Source organism: Homalodisca vitripennis, chromosome 7, assembly GCF_021130785.1.
Source record: "Homalodisca vitripennis isolate AUS2020 chromosome 7, UT_GWSS_2.1, whole genome shotgun sequence".
Taxonomy (NCBI): domain Eukaryota; kingdom Metazoa; phylum Arthropoda; class Insecta; order Hemiptera; family Cicadellidae; genus Homalodisca; species Homalodisca vitripennis.
This window is the reverse complement of record NC_060213.1, coordinates 26572448-26593440: the sequence shown is the minus strand read 5'-3', so window position 1 is coordinate 26593440 and position 20993 is coordinate 26572448. Positions and strand designations below refer to the sequence as shown.

Genomic DNA, 20993 nt, shown 5'->3' with positions numbered 1-20993 from the left:
GTATGTTGGTATTGTTGCATAATCGAAGTTAGAAGTGGATTCAATGTTGTGTAACTGAATTAATTCGCTTTAAATTTATATTTCAATAAGACATTAATAAAAAATTAACCTTCATATCGTAATAAAATGTATGAATGTATTAAATTTTATTATCTTAAAACAAATAGAATATACAATGAATATAAATATCCCAGAATGTATAAATCCTTCAACGAATTACTTAATTTCTCATCATTACTAAGTTAGTTATGAATTATTATTATTATAAACAGTTTAAAAATGTAATTTAATTTGTACAATTAAATGAATATATTTCGATCTTTGGGAATGATCCCCTTTATTTTTAACAAATATTTTAAAATAGTATTATCATGTTGGCAACAGTGATACCATTCAACAGACCGTCTGAAAAAAAACTTATAAACAAAGTCTTCTTGCACAATTCCATTTACCCGCGACTTTCAAACAACATTTGATCCTCGAGGTTTTTGAGCGTCTATTATTTTGGTTGATTTAATGAACATTCTACCAGTTTAAAAGCAGTTCACCAGCAATAACGTACTATTATAGTTCTAATGTCGAACTCTAGCCAGATCAGAGTGTTTGGATAACTATAGAAATTGCGTTTTAAACTTTTGGCCATGGAAGTGAGCCAACGCACACTCTATTTTAAGATTTGCAGCGTTAGTAAAATGAATAGAATAGATTGGACGTTTGAGAGCTCTGTGCTCAGGACCTTAGTCAAGATGTTTCGTTTGTGAATCCACTTCTATGTGTACAGACGTGGAGGAAGAGGTTAAGTCCAAGTATATTTTACACTGGAGTTACAGACATTACACAACCTTACCTGAGGAGCTACAGAAGCATGGCAATCATGTTGAGGAGATTTATCTACGAGAGAACCACATATTACTCTTAGTAAGTTCTGTTTTTAAATATAATGATTTAATTGAATAAATTAGTAACATTTTTTGCATTTGTATACATTTTCATAGCAAAACTATGTATATAATAAGTCTTTACATTTGATTTAAAGCAAAAATTGTGAACAATCTTCATTCTTTGTAAGCAACAGGATTTATCCAAACTATGAATTTTCATAAAATTGATTCCATAAGGTATATACCATTTTTCTCAGTAGAGTTTTTAGTGCCCTAGAATTATGAATGACATTTGTTCACAACTTTCAGTAGAATATCAAACCTCAACTAAGCCTCAAAAACTGGTCGCATGATGATAAATATCCTTAAAGATTTAAAAAAGCATGAACAGTGAAGATCAATAAAAACATGACAGTGGATGGTAAAATGTGTGATATGGTGTTTTTTCAAATTATCCATGTATTGATGCTTTAAATGAAGAACAAATTTAAAACTACAACCTTTCATAAGGTCATATATCAAAATGTACTTAATGTACTTAAAGGTACAAAACATTGTTGAATTAACTGTACTACATAATAATCTGACAACCAATATTCCAACTTTAAAAATTCAATTAATCTATATTTAACATTTTAATAAACTTTCTGTATTTATTTAATCCTTTCATAACAAAGGAAACTTCTTTAATGGAGTGGAGTAAAATTTTTGAAAGAAGGAAAATAATATTAACACATTAATCAACATTGATTTGGTATTGAAAATAATGAACTTGGTATTTAAATTTATTTAGTAAAATAAACCATTTGTTTGTGTATATCTGTAACAGGCTACAATTTTTAAATCAGGACTTATATTATTGTTTGACTACCAAGAAGTCATTTGTAATAAAAGCTCTAAATGGAGATTGCAATACTAATGTATTAGAAATAAATAAACCAAAAGTTTACAATTAATTTGTATAAGCCTTTATTATAAAACATTAACTCATTAACATTGGTATCAGTTACACAGATGGCTTTGATTGAAAATGTTTAATTATTAATATTAAAAAATACCATGATTGTATCTATCCTGGAGACTGTGTTTTGTGATCATGATCACTGTATTATGATTTATGATAACTGAAGATTAGTGATAGACAGACATGAGCGTTTTTAGACTAAAAAATTCAGAGGAAACATCTAATTTAAATATAATAGTTTTCCTTATACAAAAAAATCAAGTTTAAAATCATAAGAAAACCTAATTTTATTATAGATATGTTGGAGTCATGAAAAAATATAATCATGCTATATCATAAAATAATCACAACTACTAGTTTCAAAATGGTTATATCAATCTTTGACAAGTTATTAGACCAGCATGAACTAATGACATGAAAAGATTGGTCTATGGTCTATGGATAAGTTATAAAAATATATGCAATGATATTCAATTCCCAGTTCAACATGCTTTCAAAAATGTCTGCTTAAATAATAAAACAACTATCACCATTACCATATAGTTAACTTGTAAGAATTTTCATTTACTTATTTGTCTTATTCTCTATTGTCACTAAATAGAAGTTCTTGTAAATGTTTTTAAATTTTAAATGTAAAATGTCATAAAATATTTATGGCATATAGCCTATGTGTGGTTTGTTAAATAATGCTCATGGTATTGTTTAACCTTTATTAAAATTTAAAATTGGAAATTTCAAAAGTTTTCTTAAGCTTGTTAAAGTCAAGTAATATTTTAAAAAAGAAAATCCAGTGATCCTACAAATCATAATCTAATAAATAATTTGGTGATATTGAGCAGTCTTTGAAAAAGTGTTCCTATTGTGTTACTGTATTACCTAAAAAGAACAAGATTTGTCAAACTTCCAATGATGATTTAAAAAACGAAACTCAATATTTGATAGAGTACTTTAATTGAGTAGAATTTATAACAGTATATTAGAAAAACACCAATCCATCATTGGAATTTTCTTGAATCTTAAGAGCTTTTGATTGTGTTGACTACACAATTCTTGAAAAAATAAATTACTCTGTAGAATTATGGTATTTGTGGACTGTCTCATATGGCTAGATTTCTTTATTACCGAAAAAACCTTGAAGAATTGATTGAGTTACAATGTAAATGTATCAGATCCAGTAAAACAACTTTTACAGTTTCATTTCATTTATTGCATCACGCTGATTTAAAATGTTAACAATAGCTCAGTAATCATGACTTATCAGTTCAATACATCTACATTGTTAAAAATCTAATGCTACAGTAAACTTGAATAAAATACATTTCGTGTTGAAAACTAAATAATAGTAAAATTGAAAATTAAATATTACGCATTTAAGAATTCATCCCAAAAAAATGCCCAACTCAAGGGCTTTAGGGAAAGTTTAAACTTATTTAAACTCTTTAAAAGAATCAATTTGTTTTATTTGAAAGGGTTGGCCATTGAAAAATTTTAGAAAAGAATATTGAGCCCCTTTGTTTGTGAATGTTTAGGTGATGTACAGGATATTGCAATATAGTTTGCTTAAGGCGATAGAATTTTTGTAAACTATACAACTATCAAGAAAATTAGGATATCTTTAAAAAAAAATTAAAAACTTCAAAAATATAAATACATGGAAATATCAAAATTTTATGAGTTACAAAAGAGTTGTACAAGATTCAACCATAATTAGTCTTTTATTGTTTTTAATGTCTAATTTGGGTTAGTTGATACATTTTATGAAATTTTTTACCAACATTTATTTTCAACACAGCATTAAGCCTAATTTTAAAAGACTGTGTGTTTTATCATCGTTTAATTACTAACAAAGTTAATTCTTAAAACATTAAATTAAACTTTAATCTAATTTATGGATATTTATTTAAGGACCAATTTTCTTCTCAGCCCAAAATGTTTGTCACTTCTCCCACATATTGCACAATTGTTTTGTTTATGGATGTTGTATTGTTTGTTCCATTTCTCAGCATTAAACTTGATTAATAGTACACATCACCTATTTTATTTTGGTCTGCATTTTGGAATAGGAACAAGTATTCCTTGAATTGAGATGAAACAAAATAAATGCAAGCTTACACAGTTTTACAAAAAGTTGTTGCTCCTGTAACTTCAAATTCCAGACAAAATTGTACGATTGTTTTCCTTTTTCACTTCTCATAAAAAACAAAGGCTTGTTCTCCAAAGTTCACGATTCTCAATACAAGCTTCACTCTACACATCTGATAAAAAAAAGTTTTCGAAACATGTTTTTATTTTTATAATTAGGTACTGGAAAAATTTCTGTAGCAATTGTGTTAACTTTATGTTGCAGCCCAAGTGGTTGACAAGTCTTGCCAACCTGACACACCTGTACCTGGCTGGAAATGATTTGGAGGAGTTTCCTGATGATGTGAACAAGCTTGCCAACCTCTGCTACCTGGAGCTGAGCCGTAACAGGCTCAAGTCGCTACCTCCCTCCATTGTTCGACTTCGACGCCTCAGTCACCTCATCGTTGATTTTAATATCCTACAGATCCTTCCTAACGGTAATTGACCCACCAGAGATTCTACTAACTGATCACTAAATTCAAGGATGGTTTTATGCATGTTAAAACTAACTATAAAATTGGAGGCTGAAAGAAATGTGGGTCAAGTCCAAAGAATAAAGTACAAGCATAATGTCTATAGTTTTATTTTTATGTATTAATTTATTCAAACTCTCTAAATAGCAAGGCTTAAATGTATATTAAAATGTGAATCAAGTGTACTATTCAAATTACAAAAGAAAGCAATTAGCTAGTTCATTTTTATTTAAAAAATATGTTATATATATTTAAAAAAAACTAAATAGAGAAAAAGAATTTTGCTTTTAAGTTGAAAATTTTGGGACAATCTTGTCTCCTATTGACTACACTGCTTATACAACCAGAGCTGCTTGTGTCAGAGTATTGTATTTCAGAATCAAGAATAAGGTGAACTACAAGGGGGTAAGATCGTATACCATTCAGAATAGGCATACCATTTTTTTACATAGACAATACAAAGTTATAAGTGGTTGTTTAAATTTTGTTATTAATGATGGATTATTTTAAAGGAGAGTAGGATTTTGGACATTTTCCATCATTATATGTTACAAAAATAGAATACAACATTTCTAGGATTGGTTATCATATCTGGCTATTGATTCTGTTTTTATTTTTATAACAAAGTTTTATGAATACCAACAAAGTATACTGCCATGTCAATCTAGAATTGCACTCTCTTACCTTCATTAAGATGACCAAAGAAGATGTTTCTTTTTTCTCTTTAACAGGAAATGGAAATTTCCTGAATTTCAATATGAACAACAAAGTGTAAAAATAAATGTCTCTCATTATACTGTTACATGTTATTTTTCTACTAAAATGTTACAAAACAGAGATTTCCTATTTACATAATGTCTTTATACCTATTTTGATATACATACTGTTTTTTATACATTTGAAATTATGAATCAAGTATCAAGGTGTAAAAATGTGAAGACAACCCTATACTAAAAATCTCTTTGTATTCATACAACTAATTAATGCTGATTTGTCATTTGACACAAGTGCTTGTTTAAATTACTTGTAATTTTTAAGTAAGCGTTCGATTTCAGCCTAGACAATGATCATACAAGTGTAACTCTTTCTCGAATTAGAATTAACCCTGTGTATATTTTTAAAACATCTCAAAAGATATAAACCAGACAGTTTAGAAGCTCTTAAAAGACGTGGGTGGAGTTTTAAAGCCATACCAGTTGTATTATTTGAGTCTGTGCTTCCCAATTGTTCTTGGCAGCAACCCAAGTTTCTGGGATATTAACGGCAGCACGCTGACAAAACTAAAGTTAACGTCAAAACTTGACAAGGTTTAGAGTGTTCTCTTTAAATAATTCAAGGATTATAAATAACTTGAAAAACCCCAAGGTCATTACGTAACAAAGCTACATAAAAAATGATTGTTGAAAAGATTGTTGCAGGAATACAAAGAAATAGTTGTTGCGGTTTTAAATATTTCACACAATGCAACGAATAATTTTATTGAGAAAGGATGAAATTTTCTCACATAAATCCTGGTACTTAAATAAAGAATGTAAAGATTGTCAGGATGGAGTTTCCTAGTGGAGTTTCTCTTAAAATTTAAATTTAAAATTGTCAGTTAGATTGTTTAAACATTGTTATAAGCATGCGTACAGAATGTTTATGGCTTTGTTAAATATTAGTACATTTTACAGAGTAGATATCAAAATAAAGATTCTGTACAAGCTTTTCCAAAACTACATAATTTAGGTGTGGCCATATAGTGGCCAAAGTTACGAAAATGTAAATTACAAATATTTTCCAGTTAGTTAAGCTAAGAATTCAGCAATAAAATAGGCAAATTTTAAAATGACAGTAAGTTTATATTCAAATTAAATTTGGATATGCCCTCAGAAAATTTGATATGAAAATAACAGTTTATTTTCTATACATAGGTGCTTATTTACAATTATAAGTATAGATATTCAAAGACCCTCCACAAATATATCTTGAATTTTAAATTTTAATTGGTAAATAAGGAAAATTATTTTCATTAAAATTTTATGACTTGGGATCTTATGTTGTAGTTATTAATGGAATCAATTCAAATTTAGTATTACATTTTTCCTTGTTTTTGTTTGTTGAAACTGGTACTTTTACATTACTATTAGAGATTGATTATTAATTTACTTTTAGGTAATAATGTTAGTTTTGTATAACAAGCATAAATAAAACAGTAAATGAACTTATTTATACTACCAGCAGGGTTCACTTTTGACTGGTTTATACACTCCAGTTGAACCTACATTAGATAAAGCAAAAACCAATGTGTCACTTAAATCTGGGCAATTTTATGGATGTCCAGGAGCGGCACATCACTAACAAACTTTTTGTTCCGGATATTGGGGTGCAAGAGTGGATTGATAGGTCTAGTCTGCTGTGAGGGATGACTGTTGGAGTTGGTTGGGGTTCTCTAGGTGTTAAAGGCTGTTGCTAGCCTAGACATGAGAGCCTGCCAAGGACGTAGCCAGCGAAGGGGTTCAAGGGGCCAGGATCCCCCCAAATTTTCAGTTACCTTTTTAGTAAACGATTATTATTATTTAATAATTCAGTATTACTAACATGCGCTGCTGAAAGCTCATTCACAACAAAGAAACAGGTCAAGAACTTTTTAAGAAACACAATGGGGCTTTACTCTCTGTCCACTATGGGAAAATACAGTTGTCTGGACCCCCCCCCCCAACATTTTTTCTTGACTACGTTCTTGGGACCTGCTATCTCTGCCCGCTTTGACTAGAGAGACTGATACGGAGCTGGCCTTCCCTTCTTCCAAGGAGACATGACTAAGATTAATGCCCAAAATCCTTCCTCATGGAACTCAAGACAATAAGTAGCCCCAACCCCCAACCATCCAGAATTCCTGTCACTCCAGCAGCAGCGCAAAGATCTTTTTAGGACTACATGCAATTTCTCATTTTCTTGTTCTAAGAGAACAAAAAAAACTTATTTCTATACATAATACATGCAATATAAAATTAGAAGCCAACAAACATATTAACAGGAAATAATTAATGTAAATTTAAAAGAATTTTAAAAACAAAGAAAGAAAAACAACTGCATATGCTGATCAAGTCTACTTTTGACATATTGCAGAGCTGGGCAACATGAAGGCCTTGTACATGCTGCATGTCAATGACCACGTTCTGCGCAGCCTGCCTGATTCAGTCTGTCAGTGTGTACATCTTGTGGATTTGTGCTTTCACAACAGTATATGCTAATCAACTCTACTATTTATGTATGACATGTTGCAGAGCTGGGCAACATGAAGGCTTTGTACATGCTGCATGTCAATGACAATGTTCTGCGCAGCCTGCCTGATTCAGTCTGTCAGTGTGTACATCTTGTGGATCTGTGCTTTCACAACAGTACATGCTAATCAACTCTACTATTAATGTATGACATGTTGCAGAGCTGGGCAACATGAAGGCTTTGTACATGCTGCATGTCAATGACAACGTTCTGCGCAGCCTGCCTGAGTCAGTCTGTCAGTGTGTCAGTCTTGCGGAGCTGTGCCTTCACAACAATCGGCTAACCAGCCTTCCTCAGCCGATTGTGAGTATAGGATTCTTGTTTTTCTTCAGTTAGTATGAACTTGGAGAATACTAGATGCTACATATTTCAAGTGTAAAAGAGTTGTGGAAGAGATAGTGCAAGTTGAAATCAGTCTAAGCGGAAGAATTTTTTTAGCAGTTCACCTCAGACTGTACCATCTTTATTTATTATTCTGCTTGTTAAGTTCCATTAACAGATCTGATAGCTTTAGTGAATATTTGCAGAGTGTAAAGCTAAATGGATAAACAACTGAATGCATATAACTACTACGATAATTTACCTTATCTCTATAATCACAGCCTACTGCATATTGTAGTGTTATATTATGTACATTGGTACAACAATCTTAATTTACTACCTATTTAATAATGTTATTGATATATTGTTCATAAGGTTTTGTAATGAAATATTGGTGCATTAACGTTTCTTCTATTATCAAAGCAAATACAATTCCTTGAACTTGCTTAAATTACTTCTTTCTGTAAATGTTGGTACCAGAAAATAATATTATTAGAATGAAATTCTAGTATTTTTGTATAAAATAAATATATAATTAATCTTCTTGCATATTATTTATTAAATACGCATATATATTTGTTGTATTTTGTATACACAAAATATTGAATTTTTCATTAGTGATTTCCTCAATCTATCCAAACTCAGTTTTTACCACCTAATTCCTCCCTATGACTTATCCGTAATACAGTTTAGCAGAGACATGGTGTTTCAGTTGTTACACAGACTTCTTTCCAAAGCTTTGTTGACAATGCTAATTTTCAATGACAAGTAAAAAATTGTTCTAAAGGTATACCTGCCAAACCTAGAGACGTTGTCTGTGCATGGCAACAACCTCCTGTACCTCCCCAGCATACGGTTTGTCTGCAACTGTCACCTGACGTTCTACAACAACCCCCACCTCAACTATCTGAGCTACCATCTGACGTACGGGCATGACGGGGACATGCACCACCTCATGTCTGGGTGAGAAAATATCAGATTTGCTGAGTTTTCTGAATACAAAAATTACCAAACTGGTTTTTATTTTATGAAAACTAAAAACATAACAAGTCATTTGTGGAAATTATCTAAAACAAAGTTTCTATCACCTTATTTCTCAATTATCTAGTGGTTAAAATTAATTCTTTTAATGGTTTTCTCAGAATTTATTAAGAAGGTTTAGAGGTTAAAATTTATGAAAGTTGTGTTTGTGTTGTATCACTTGTAAACATAAAGTAGTTTATGGTATAAATCAGAGTTTCTCAACCTGAGGGGTGCGCCTTTATGGTGAGCCGTAGAAGATTTTCAAGAGAGGTCTCATTGTATTAGAATAATAGGAAAGTGTTGGGGACCATGACTTCCAAGCAATTTTCATAATGCTTACATGTCAGTTTGTTTATTGTGACTCTTCACGTTTTCATGGTTTGTTAGTAGTGTACTTGAGTTTTTTTGACCAGTAAACATGAAAAGTGGGACAGACATGTATGTTGTTGTAGCAGGCCTAAAAATGGCCAAAACAAAATATAATACTGTAGTGTGTGATTGTATTAAATATGGATTAATTTTCATTGACAAAGCTATTGTTATTTATCTCAGTGCGTTATTTGCAATGTTGGTTTGAGAAATGATGCCATGCGGCCTAGATGTTTTTGGCCAGGACGAAACTGTATCCTACTGAAAGTTTTTGAATGGATAAGAGTAGGTGTTAAAGATATAATCTGCCACTGTAATTAATTAATGAATTTAAAGATCTTGTTTCACCGCAATTGGTATAACTTAAAAATTAAATTGGGCACTATTTTACAGATGTTAGAACAAAGAGTTGGGAATTTAAGTTGACAGGAGATTCATTTAAAATCGATGTAGATGTACTTGCTGACCACATTCAGGAACAGGCAATCGACATAAAATGTGATTCTCAAGTATTGGCGGGATTCCAAAACAAGGGTGTTGAAGACTTTTGGTTGAGTTATATTCCTGTTTACTCACAAGCTGCTTATATTCCTGTTTACTCACAAGTTGCTTATATTCCTGTTTACTCACAAGTTGCTTTAAAAGTTGCAAAGTTGATGATGCAATTTTCATCCACATACCTCTGTGAGTCTGGATTTTCATTCAACATTGGTTTATCTAAAGTTAAACATTTTGAGTAATACTACACTTTGGAAGGTACCTGTGATGTACTTTGTCATAGTTACAACCGTATATTTAATTGTAAAAAAAAACCGGTTCCAACCTTCTTACTAAGTTGATATAGTAGCATCATTAACTACCTTAATTTAAAAAAAATACTTTTTTAGTTCTGTGTTTCATTGATTTATTTAAAAATACTTACTAGCATCAATAAGTGTAAGCAACTGCCTCTATGTTAAAAACTATTTGAGGTAATATTAAACGTTTTGTCAAAAGTGTATCAAATAATTAATTTTAAAACGTGCAAGTATAACCTATACCCTAAACTACGAATTGAAATTTTACTACTTGTGTAGAGGGGAGGTGTAACTAAATGTCAGTGTACTAAGAGAAGCACAAAACCTGAAAGGTTGAGAACCCCTGGTACACAGAACAAGATGCCGTAGAATTATCACTTAAGAACGGTTTTAATCCCAATCTAACACATAGTTTCTTATTGTCCTTCCATGCTTAGTAAATTTAAAAGTATTGTGGATGAAAAACTGAATTTTTATTTTTACGGCAAAAAATCTGCACACAATAACCAACCACACATTACTTTGTTTTTATTGCTACCAGAGCTATTGTGACATGTACTCTTTAGTTCAGGTGATAATAATTAATTGTCCGTTTATAAAGTGCATGTTTTATATATAGTGAGCATAAGTTGATACACAGCATGTCTGTTGTGATTTCTGATTTAGATGTCACGACACTTTGTTATGAGTTTTGTTTATTTTAATCTAAATTGTAGTTTTCTGATAAGTTAAGTAACCCCACCTGAGGAAGAGATCACATTGTAGATCTTGATTCTTTGTAATGTTACTGATTTTTAAAATCATAAACATAAGAAAGGGAGGTTCTTTTAGGGCTATTTGCGGAGGCACCCATATCTTTCCCTTGAGATAAAAAAAGAATAACTCTCTTTAGAACATTTATTAGAAATTCAATGACATGTTAAGCCGTTCAATAAGTAAATCAGTGAATAATAACCAACATATTGTATTCAATTCAATTCAAAATACCTTTATTCCATTTTTATACATTTGAACAAGAATAGTGTCAGTATAAACTAATTATTAATGTACATAATTAGATATGACTATTTTTTTATGCTAGACAAGGCATTGACACAGGACTAAGCACACATCTTAATTTAACTGTACACATAGAAATTCATCAGTGCTATAAAAAAGTGACTCATAAGGTATCTTTTTAGTTTATTTTTAAAAGTATTTACATTATTTTCTTTTTTTAATATTGTTTGGTAATTAAACAAAAATATTGTCCAATATAGGTTGGTTTTTTAAATAAAATTCAAAATTTGGTCAGTGTGTTATAAACAGGGACCGATTTCGAGTGTTATAATGATGATGATGATTTGTTGACTTTCATAGCTGATTCTTGGGTTGCCCTGAAATGTAATATTGTTTCATAAAAATACAAACCATAAATGGTCATGACGCCAAGATCAACAAAAGCATCCCTCACAAAGTCATCCCACTTAAGTTTTAACATAATACAAATTGCTTTTTTTGTGCTATTAAAATTTTGTCTAGTTTTGTTTTAGTAGTAGCCTCATAGACATCAATACCATAGGATATATGTGACTGTATCAGGGAGAAATATATTGTTTTCATGGTCTTAATATTGCAAAAATGACAATTTTTAAAGCAAAACTCCACAACAGATTTTATTTAGTATTTTCCTATATGCAGGTCTCAGCTGAGGTTTTTTATCTATTACTAAATCAAGAAATGTTGTGCTTTGTTTCTGCTGAATTTTCCTGCTTATTAATTAAGATTTTAGGCTCTTCTTTAGTGAAGGCAGCAAGCTCGCTCTTTAGTTACTCAAGCTAATTCTCAGCGGCTTTACACTACTAATTTTCCCTCAATTTACTTAAACTTTATACGTTGTTGGATTTCAGATACAATGAAAAAAATTATCCCTGTAAAATATTTCCTAAGTACGTGTGTTTTGAGTCAGAGACAAAGAGTTTGTTTTATTTCAGTTTGAGATGATTACAATGCCATTAGGTCAAAAGTCTTGTCAACAGTTAGGGTCTGTTAAGACAGTACATGGTTTACAAGGAATAAAGTATAATAGAAATATGTTTAACAGATAAGCTGTTTAAAAATTATGATTATAACATTGACATAATAGATAACCGTTATCTTAAAATATATATAGTAAGAAGAGTGAGGAACTGATTAACTGATAAACTTTTAACGAGTTTATTCAGTTTTTTATTAGATGTCCCTCCCACACATTTTCCATAAGATACATGTGACTGAACATGGGCATGAAATACACTTTTTAATACCTTAGATTACATAAGTTGTATTCATTTTTTTAGATCATGGGTCCCATAGTTAATTTTACTTAAAATATGATCGATATCCCAACTCTGATTGCTGTAAATTTGGTTTTATGACTGACCCAGGAATTTGCTTTTGAGAACATCAAGGTCATACAGATTTGGAACGGAGATGACTTTCATCAGCCTCTTTATAACTGATCCTAGCTAATGGTGGTGTAACTATTATTGTGTCTATTAGTAGCTTTAAGTGTGTTGAACTAAAAACTATGTACTGAGAAAAACTTATCATTTGGTTTTAGTCAAAAAAGGACTTTAAGAGCAATGTGAAATTTACATAATGATGAATCTATCTATACAAGGGCATTTTATTGACAAAGATTTCAACAGTTTATAGACCACATACGGTTAGAATTTATTATACAATATGTAAACACAATTTTAGCACACAATGATATTAACTGTGATAATACAAGGGATAAAAATTAAGTAGTTTTTCATAATCATAAGTTAGAACTTTATAAGGAAGAAACTACCATACAATGAAGATTTTTTTATTTGATTAAAAAAGAAATTAGATATCAAATTCGTAATTGTTTAAGGCTATCATTAAAAGTTTTCTTGCTTAAAATTGCCTTTTATACTTAAGACGATTTTTATAATTTAAGACAATTAAATTGAAGTTACTCAACTTTAACAATTTTTCGGCTCCAAGAGTTTAATCCTAGCTAGCCAGTCTGGTGAAATTGTGACACTATTTAGTGTAACTCAGTGTAAAAATACAAATAAATATTATTTATATTGAATTAAATGTCAGTTGGTGAATGTAGTGAATGATATAGTTCTCACCAGATTTGTTTTTTTATTGGAAAATAGTATAAAACTGGTAAGGTTTGACTAACTGGTTTACAATTACAATGCAGGTTATTACTGGTTTACTGGTGGTACAATTCGTTGAACAAACTTGATCTGGAAATATCCTAGAATTTCATCAAATTCCAATCAAGTGTGGATTTTTCAATGAAAATTTGATAAAATGTTCTTGAGGGGATTAAATTTCCGTGTCTATTGCAGGTGTGGTAGTGGTATTGAGGACATCTCGGATTTCACCAACCTTGTGCTGACAATACCTCAACACCAGCGGCTCATTGTGCTCCCTAGTGGGCTTCATCACGTGTTCTCGCGTCCTGGTGTCCCTTCCCTGTTTGAGCTGAGTCTACGTGCTACGTACCCGCTCATGTACAAGATTGAGGAACGCAACAGGTTAAAAGTAATAATATACAGAACTTAAGCCAACCAACCGGCTATAGTAGAAGAGACGTAAATATTTTGCAACAAGATTAAATGTCCTTTCAAGGACATAACCAGGGGGGGAAGTCAAAGGGGTCTGGAACTCCCCAAACTTTAATTATTTTTTTATATCAAACGTTTATTATTATGTAAATAATTCAGTATTACTGACGTACTGCTGAAAGATCGTTCTTAACATTGAAAAGGGTCAAGAACTTTTTAAGGAACAAAATGGGGAATAAGCAGTTGACTTACTCTCTGTCCACTACAGGAAAATATCAATCGTCTGGACCCCCCTCCCAAATTTTTTCTAGCTACGTTCTTGTGTCCTTTACAATCGTCTTATTCTTTAAAATTATTTGTTGTAAGCACACTTAAACAAAAGATTCCTGGAGAGTAGACTGTGTATTCCATAAAAGATCAAATGAGTTTAAGTAAGTCATTCCAAACTTTTCTCTCAAAACCTATTACTGTTATCAGTGGCACATCCAAGATTCACTGGGCTGGTAATGGTAAGCAATGGGTCTCTAGAGCCCCATACCAGGTTTTAAGAAAGAGATGGTTGGGTCTCCAGAGTGCTATACCGGGTTTTAAGAAAGAGTGAACCTAGATACATACCACTGGTGTATAGTTTTTGTTGGAGTTTATAGAGCCCCATATAAGGTTTTAAGAAAGAGTGAGTGGGTCTCTAGAGCCTCATATTAGGTTTTAAGAAAGAGTGGGTGGGTCTCTTGAGCCCCATACTGGGTTTTAAGAAAGAGTGAACCTAGATACATACCATTGTGTATAGTTTTTGTTGGAGTCTTTAGAGCTCCATACTGAAGGTTTTAAGAAAGTTGTGGGTATCTAGAGCCTCATACAAGGTTTTAAGAAAGAGTGGGTGGGTCTCTTAGAGCCCCATACTGAGTTTTAAGAAAGTGGGTGGGTCTCTTGAGTCCCTTCCATACCGGGTTATAAGAAAGAGTGGGTGGGTCTCTTGAGCCCTCCCATACCGGGTTATAAGAAAGAGTGGGTGGGTCTCTAGAACCCAACATCAGTGTAAACATGTTAAAAGTAGCTGTGGAGAAACAAATACCTTGAATAATAAAAAAATAAAAACTAAATGGTTTGAATGGATTTTTCCTGTATCTCTAAAATACATCTCCTAATAGTTTTATGAAATAAAACAAGATTTTAGAGTGCTTGAAGTTTAATATTGTTATAATGGGATTACAATTAAGATGACTACCAGTACAACCAGCTCCAGCTCTTATATTAGAACAGCTCTTGAGACCATTATAATATATTTCTTTAGGGTAAGGAAAGGAATAGACTGATAGAGCAACCTCTTTTTATGATATTATGTAGACCATATTATATTCGGACATGTAGGGCATTTTGAAAGTGTGAGCCAAAACTTGGAGAAATTGTTAAATATATTAAGCTAAACAGAAACATATCTTCTTTCATTATAACACATTACATCTCATTTTGTTTATTTTATATCTGAGTTGATATATGAAATTTCTTAATCCAAGAACTGAATAAATTATAGCGTTTTCAATAATTAGCTTGTATATTTGTCTGATTATTAAAAAAACTGTTATATTTATAAAAATGTGAACTTTATGCTCTTGAAAAATTTACAAAAGTAGATAGGTGATTGTCTGGTTCTATCTACTTTACAGCTATTATAATACGTAAATTATCTAGTATAGTTACTTTTCAGCTTTAAGAAAACAGGGATACTGTAAAATAAACCTCCTAGATCTGGTTCCTCTGGTTCCAATAGAATTTCAAAAATTGATTCCTCCAAGAATAAGAAGAATTTTTTTATAAATATTGAGTTCGCAATTGGCGTAAAAACTGTTCATAAAGTAATTCTTCTATGGTGTAAGATTGACTTTCAAGCAATCATATGGTAATGCGTTATCTAATATGTCTTTGCCTTTCGAACTTCTGGCAGAAGGTAGAAGAACTTGGTCTCTATGTACATAGGCTTTTTCGAACCAAATTTCAAAGCAGGTCCGGACATCTGTGCCTGCCATTACCTCTTTGCTGCTGTTTTATAGCACTAGCACTAGTATCCACCTCTATAATGTACAGACAATCCACTCTTGTAATGAAGAACAAAGCTGGCTAGAGGGTTCAAAGGGGGTCCGGTCCGGACCACCCCCAAATTTTAGATTTTTAAAAATTACTTTTTAGTAAACGATTATTATTATTATTTAAATAAATAATTCAGTATTACTGACATGTACTGAAAGATCGTTCTCAACAAAGAAACAGGTCAAGAACTTTTTAAGGAACAAAATGGGAGACCTTACTCTCTGTCCACTACGGAAAAATATCAGTTGCCTGGACCCCCCAAAAATTGTTTTCTCACTACGTTCTTGCTTGTAACCTCAGTTATTTAAATTTCTGATGACAGCTGTCCCTCAAGTTTAGTTCCATGCTACAGGCTCATTATTAATGGGCTGTATAGATATCAAATACTGTATGCAGGTGTAATACATAGAGTGCATCATGACAAGCAATGTTTACTGTGCTGGCAATACCTATTGATTTGATCCTCTTATAAAGACTGCTACTTATTTAAGCCATATGCTGTCAATATGAGGGGCCCATGCAAGTCTGCCATTAGTGGTTATTCCTTGGATATGGTTACCTGAGAATTTGACCTCTTAACATGCTTTTATGCCTGGAAGTCTTCCAACGTGATCTCTTTGTCTGAAAAGCACTATTTGTCGGATCCTACTTCTTTTACAAGGCTATAACTGTGGCAGCATTATATAGAAGGGTGTTATGGTTTTATTGAATATGAGCAACTTACCTCAAATGTAAGATCTATCTTGATTCCTTTGTCAATCCAAGGTTATGGATTATGATCATTTAATATTTTTTATACTTGCTTATAAAAATTAATTTGATATACATTGTACTACCCAGTTTTAATTATGTTATTGTCATTATTACAGGTACAGTGATAAGGATAGTTTAGAAAAGCTCCCATTAAAACTGCAGGAGATCTTGTATAACGGGCCGACCAGCAATTGTGCCGAGTGCAACCGAAACATCTTCAACGAGTCGTTCCTGTCAGTGTCTCTTAGAGGTTTGATCTCCGAGCATCGCAAGCTGTTTGCCGTCATGTTCCTCTGTTCCGCTCGCTGTCTCAGTCACTACACCCAGCGTGTCTGCGGGGCCACCGCAGAGAGGGTGCAGTGGTACCAACTCTCCGCTCATTCTTTGTGATCTTATTTACATGTTTGTTACCTTTTTATACAATAAAACCAATGAAAATATCAATGTGTTATTGTTTATTATTTCATACTAGGCAATAGGTATTTTGTTTTGGTAAAGATTTTGAAACTGAGGTGAGCCTACATTTATTTTTTAGTTGTCCATTTTTGAATTTTACTAAACAATCTTTTCAATGTACAGTACTGCACGTGATCTTAATAAAAATGTACTATAGTGTAAATATATTCTGTATTTCAACTGTTGCACTGTAATTTTTTTTTTAAGGCTCTATTGTTCATCTTTATGGTAAGAATTGACTACTATATTAATGTAATTTAAACGTGTTTAACAATTGAGCTCCAATAATCCGGTTTTTTTACTAATCTGGAACGATATCTAGTGTTATTATACAAGTGTACATTATTATAATATATACACAAAGAATGTGCAGGGGAGCTATATATTGAACATCAACTATCCAGATATTTACGTAACTGCGAGGTTCAGGAGCTGGTGCTCAGTGTAGGTACGATATATGGTGTTATTATACAGGTATACACTATTATAATATAATATACACAAAGAATGTGCAGGGGAGCTACATATTGAACATCAACTATCGAGATATTTACGTAACTGCGAGGTTCAGGAGCTGGTGCTCAGTGTAGGTACGATATATGGTGTTATTATACAGGTATACACTATTATAATATAATATACACAAAGAATGTGCAGGGGAGCTACATATTGAACATCAACTATCGAGATATTTACGTAACTGCGAGGTTCAGGAGCTGGTGCTCAGTGTAGGTACGATATATGGTGTTATTATACAGGTATACACTATTATAATATAATATATACACAAAGGATGTGCAGGAGAGCTACATATTGAACATCAACTATCGAGATATTTACGTAACTGCGAGGTTCAGGAGCTGGTGCTCAGTTTAGGTACGATATCTGGTGTTATTATACAGGTATACACTAATATAATGTAATATATACACAAAGGATGTGCAGGAGAGCTACATCTTGAACATCAACTATCGAGATATTTACGTAACTGCAAGGTTTCAGGAGCTGGTGCTCAGTGTAGGTACGATATCTGGTGTTATTATACAGGTATACACTAATATAATGTAATATATACACAAAGGATGTGCAGGAGAGCTACATATTGAACATCAACTATCGAGATATTTACGTAACTGCGAGGTTTCAGGAGCTGGTGCTCAGTGTAGGTACGATATATGGTGTTATTATACAGGTATACACTATTATAATATAATATACACAAAGGATGTGCAGGAGAGCTACATATTGAACATCAACTATCGAGATATTTACGTAACTGCAAGGTTCAGGAGCTGGTGCTCAGTGTAGGTACGATATATGGTGTTATTATACAGGTATACACTATTATAATATAATATACACAAAGAATGTGCAGGGGAGCTACATATTGAACATCAACTATCGAGATATTTACGTAACTGCGAGTTTCAGGAGCTGGTGCTCAGTGTAGGTACGATATATGGTGTTATTATACAGGTATACACTAATATAATGTAATATATACACAAAGGATGTGCAGGAGAGCTACATCTTGAACATCAACTATCGAGATATTTACGTAACTGCGAGTTTCAGGAGCTGGTGATCAGCGTAGGTACGATATATGGTGTTATTAAACAAGTAGGCCTATACACTATTATAATATAATATATACACAAAGGATGTGCAGGAGAGCTAAACCTTGAACATCAACTATCGAGATATTTACGTTATTGCGAGGTTCAGGAGCTGGTGATCAGCGTAGGTACGATATATGGTGTTATTATACAGGTATTCACTAGTATAATATAATATATACACAAAGGATGTGCAGGAGAGCTACATATTGAACATCAACTATCGAGATATTTACGTAACTGCGAGGTTCAGGAGCTGGTGATCAGCGTAGGTACGATATATGGTGTTATTATACAGGTATACACTAGTATAATATAATATACACAAAGGATGTGCAGGAGAGCTACACCTTGAACATCAACTATCGAGATATTTACGTAACTGCGAGGTTCAGGAGCTGGTGCTCAGCGTAGGTACGATATATGGTGTTATTATACAGGTATACACTAGTATAATGTAATATATACACAAAGGATGTGCAGGAGAGCTACATCTTGAACATCAACTATCGAGATATTTACGTAACTGCGAGGTTCAGGAGCTGGTGCTCAGTTTAGGTACGATATATGGTGTTATTATACAGGTATACACTAGTATAATGTAATATATACACAAAGGATGTGCAGGAGAGCTACATCTTGAACATCAACTATCGAGATATTTACGTAACTGCGAGTTTCAGGAGCTGGTGATCAGCGTAGGTACGATATATGGTGTTATTATACAGGTATACACTAGTATAATATAATATATACACAAAGGATGTGCAGGAGAGCTACATCTTGAACATCAACTATCGAGATATTTACGTTATTGCGAGGTTCAGGAGTTGGTGATCAGCGTAGGTACGATATATGGTGTAATTAAACAAGTAGGCCTATACACTATTATAATATAATATATACACAAAGGATGTGCAGGAGAGCTACATCTTGAACATCAACTATCGAGATATTTACGTAACTGCGAGGTTCAGGAGTTGGTGATCAGCGTAGGTACGATATATGGTGTAATTATACAGGTAGGCCTATACACTAGTATAATATAATATAATATATACACAAAGGATGTGCAGGAGAGCTACATCTCATCTTGAACATCAACTATCGAGATATTTACGTAACTGCGAGGTTCAGGAGTTGGTGATCAGCGTAGGTACGATATATGGTGTAATTATACAGGTATACACTAGTATAATATAATATATACAAAGGATGTGCAGGAGAGCTACATCTCATCTTGAACATCAACTATCGAGATATTTACGTTAACTGCGAGGTTCAGGAGCTGGTGATCAGTTTAGGTACGATATATGGTGTTATTATACAGGTATACACTATTATAATATAATATACACAAAGAATGTGCAGGAGAGCTCCCTACATCTTGAACATCAACTATCAAGATATTTACGTAACTGCGAGGTTCAGGAGCTGGTGCTCAGTTTAGGTACGATATCTGCTGTTATTATACAGGTATACACTAATATAATGTAATATATATACACAAAGGATGTGCAGGAGAGCTACATCTTGAACATCAACTATCGAGATACTTACGTAACTGCGAGTTTCAGGAGCTGGTGATCAGCGTAGGTACGATATATGGTGCATTGAACTAAGCCTTTATGTGACATTTGTTTAAGCCCATCCTATTAATAGACTTGTAATATCCAAATTATTATAATTTTGAATTTTAAATTAAATCCTAATGTCCCTATATGGTCGATTGTGGATCTATCCCCTGAGTCCCATCATCCATCCTTTTGTCTGTCATGTGGCAACCCTGGATCAATTCCAAAATTCTGTACACTTTGCTAACATAACATTTACCACCTCTGCTTCTACAGCTATTAGGACTCGGCCCAGTTACATTAATTACATGACAACTCACTCAAATATGTTATTTTTCAATTTATCTCAACCGATGGCAACAAATAAGTCTAACTAGTTGAGACTTACAAGTAAGAAGAACCAGAGTTTTCTTGCTGGTCACATACCCCATTGCATGACCTGGTGTTAAGTTTACTATACCTACAACACTGTACTATAACAAATTCATATTTACTTCTATTTTTTTAATTATCGGTGGGTTAAATTTTACTTAAGCAAAATTCATAGATACATATACTTAATAGAATTACTACGTATGGTACAATACACAGAACAAATTACAGGGTTTAGGGTTTTTTAAACCACCTTATTGATATTACTGTCGATAATAAGTTAATACTTAAAACTATATCAAAGCAAGCAAATGTCTATGAATAAAATTACTGGTACCTACAACTG

The 20993-nt window shown here is 32.5% G+C and overlaps 1 protein-coding gene across 2 annotated transcripts; it reads left to right on the top strand.

Moving 5' to 3' along the window:
- Positions 1 to 501: 501 nt before the first annotated feature.
- On the top strand, positions 502 to 17073 carry LOC124365734 (leucine-rich repeat-containing protein 28-like). Of its 2 annotated transcripts, none has more exons than XM_046821721.1 (6): positions 502 to 918; positions 4193 to 4406; positions 7870 to 8012; positions 8818 to 8993; positions 13573 to 13768; positions 16746 to 16889. In XM_046821721.1, exons 1-6 carry the CDS (start codon positions 772 to 774, stop codon positions 16752 to 16754), a joined length of 885 nt encoding a protein of 294 aa, XP_046677677.1. In that variant the 5' UTR covers positions 502 to 771; the 3' UTR covers positions 16755 to 16889. The 2 variants fall into 2 exon arrangements, with proteins under 2 accessions (XP_046677677.1, XP_046677676.1); XM_046821720.1 differs by having other exon boundaries at positions 552 to 918; positions 13573 to 13761; positions 16746 to 17073.
- The last annotated feature ends 3920 nt before the right edge of the window (positions 17074 to 20993 follow it).